At 37.0% G+C, this 2,435-nt stretch overlaps 1 protein-coding gene across 1 annotated transcript; it reads right to left on the bottom strand.

Annotated features, from left to right (window-relative positions):
• Positions 1-242: 242 nt before the first annotated feature.
• On the bottom strand, positions 243-1,663 carry LOC149565728 (F-box/kelch-repeat protein At1g80440-like). Its single transcript, XM_089819225.1, has one exon. The coding sequence runs from the start codon at positions 1,488-1,490 to the stop codon at positions 525-527; it is 966 nt and encodes a 321-aa protein (XP_089675351.1). The 5' UTR covers positions 1,491-1,663; the 3' UTR covers positions 243-524.
• Positions 1,664-2,435: the final 772 nt, after the last annotated feature.

Below are 2,435 nucleotides of genomic sequence, written 5' to 3' on the forward strand. Positions count from 1 at the left end.
GACTTCATTTTAATGTTTTCAACATTGGTCAAAATATAGATAGCAAAAATCTTAATAAAAATAAATAAATTGAAGTATAGGATGATTAAAATTAACCTCAAAAGCGAAAACTACGTACTTTTTCTATAAATTCCCTAAAAGTTCCAACACAGAATTGTTATACTTATCAAACCAGTAAATAATCTCAATGAAATTCTCTAAAAGTTCCAACGCAGAATTGTTATACTTATCAAACCAGTAACTAATCTCAATGATAATATATGATAAACTTGGAAAATAAGAACTCATTATTTCGAACTTTACGTGACCTATATACCAACAAATGCTCAGTATTTCGAACTTTACGTGACCTATATACCTACAAATGCTCAGCCCATTAATTATCTGAGCTTACTGTAGCTTACGAGTGCCTATTGAGGTGTCCGTTACACATTCAGGTTATTGACTGGAAACATTATAAGACTTGTTGATATTACCAGGGCTTACTGTTTGGCAAGAAATTATTAGTAGTGGCACAAAAACAGTCAAAACTCCACGGTAACAGCTTCTATAGCAGGATACTGAAGGCCCGATGGTCTCCTAATGTCAATCAAATTTAATTTACCTCCTGTCTCACTTGAAGGTGAAAGCATATAGAAACTTTGACCTCCATTGGGCTCTTCTTTGTTCACAAAGATTTTATTACTAACCACAACAGCAAAGTTAATAGATTGATACCAATCCTCTGTTGGAAGAGGCCCGACAATGTGCAGCTTATCTTGGCTATATTCATATTCAATCAATCCCCTACCAGACAAGCAATAAAAGCGCCCAAATGCCGTTACGAAGCGCAAACTATCGAACCTGTTCTCCATTAAAGTTTTCCAGCTTCTCGCGTAGGAATCAAAGACCTCAAAAGTGGAAGAAGAATACCCAATTACAAAAAACTTACCGTCAGCAAAAGCACCGCGAGATCGGCCCATGGGGATGTTCATATCGGGGAGAAGATCCCATTTATCCTCCTCCACATTGTAAAGTGAAGCCCTACCGATGGGCTTACGAATCCCGCGGTGGCAGCGAGGGACGATAAACCCTGCACCAACATAAATCAGTCCCACGGCCTCATCCGCTGCAGAGGCAAATCCTGCACCATTTTGCCATTCTGGCAATTCTGCACCTTGTCGCCGTTCCGATGAAACGAAATCGTACAACCACACAAAAAAACGTCCTGTTGCGTCAATATACCGATCCGCCATCAAAAACAGTTTTTGTTTCACGAGATGGCAGTGAAAGATGTAGCAATTGTCTATAGGCACGGGCGGTAGACTAATGCATGAGTTCGTCTTCGGGTTGTATACCGCTACTCTGTTGCCCATGCAGCCTACTCGCTGAAGCATACAGACCCGTTGCTCTGAAATATTCAATATTTTTCTTTGTCTATAAAAGCGAGGGTTTTTCAATGCAGCGTTCCAACTTTTGCATACACATCTGACTTTATGATTAGAATTCATCTCCACCCTCACGAGGCATTCACGCCTAAGATCATCTGGGAGACCAGGAAACAGAGATTCCACTGCAATTTCAGGAGGTTGACGGCTCCTCCGCCCCTAAAAAGAAAGAAGAAATTGCAATGCAAGACAAGAAAATTCTGAAAGATATGAGTTGGAAATATCAATAGGCTATCGGTAAAGAAACAATTACAAAACTTGTCAATAATTATATGTTCGCGCCTGATGATTAAATAATTATTAATTTTTTTCTTTTAATTAATAAAATTATTATATTTTCATTTATAAATTTCATTTCCTATGTTCATTATAGATAACTTGCATATTTTTTAACTCAAAGTATTGATGAAAATCAAATTTTCCCTCTTTAGCAATCTATTTAAAGTTATCAATGTAAGAGAATGCATATGTCAATGTTTAGGAGGAACTATTGTGTGGAAAAGAAGAAAAGGTAAAGTAGATAGGCAAAACATACATTGAACGAAACTATATTGAACCCTATTTCCATGTGCTCTAAGATTTAGAATTCTTTCAAATAGAGGCATTCTTGAACAACATGTGGAAGCAAATAATGTTAACAAATGTTCATAGTGTAAAAGGAATTTAGGTCCCCACTGTTGCAAATTAAGGGTTTGGAGCTGAGAATTTTGATAGTTTCAAGAGAAGGAAGTAGACAACAACCAAACAGATTTTGTGTAAGGATTTTCTAGAATGTTTGCTTATTACTCTTCATTTTTGAGTTTGTCTCCTAATATTAGAGAGTGGCTCATCATTCAAAAAGATTGGCTGGAAGGAGGATCGTGAATATCATTTTTGGTGATAGGAGGCACTAGAGATTAGAACACTTTGTTATGATCATGAGTGATTGTGGCTTTCACAGTATTCCTTTTTGGGTGAATTTCTTGTTTCATTAGCTAGGCTTCTTCTTAGACTCCATTGGCCTTATGT

Source organism: Cupressus sempervirens, chromosome 3 (assembly GCF_028749045.1).
Source record: "Cupressus sempervirens isolate cs-2001-9-10 chromosome 3, ASM2874904v1, whole genome shotgun sequence".
NCBI lineage: Eukaryota > Viridiplantae > Streptophyta > Pinopsida > Cupressales > Cupressaceae > Cupressus > Cupressus sempervirens.

Coding starts and splice junctions, on each gene's coding strand:
- LOC149565728 (XM_089819225.1), bottom strand. CDS start 1,490: ATGAATTCTAATCATAAAGTCAGATGTGTATGCAAAAGTTGGAACGCT.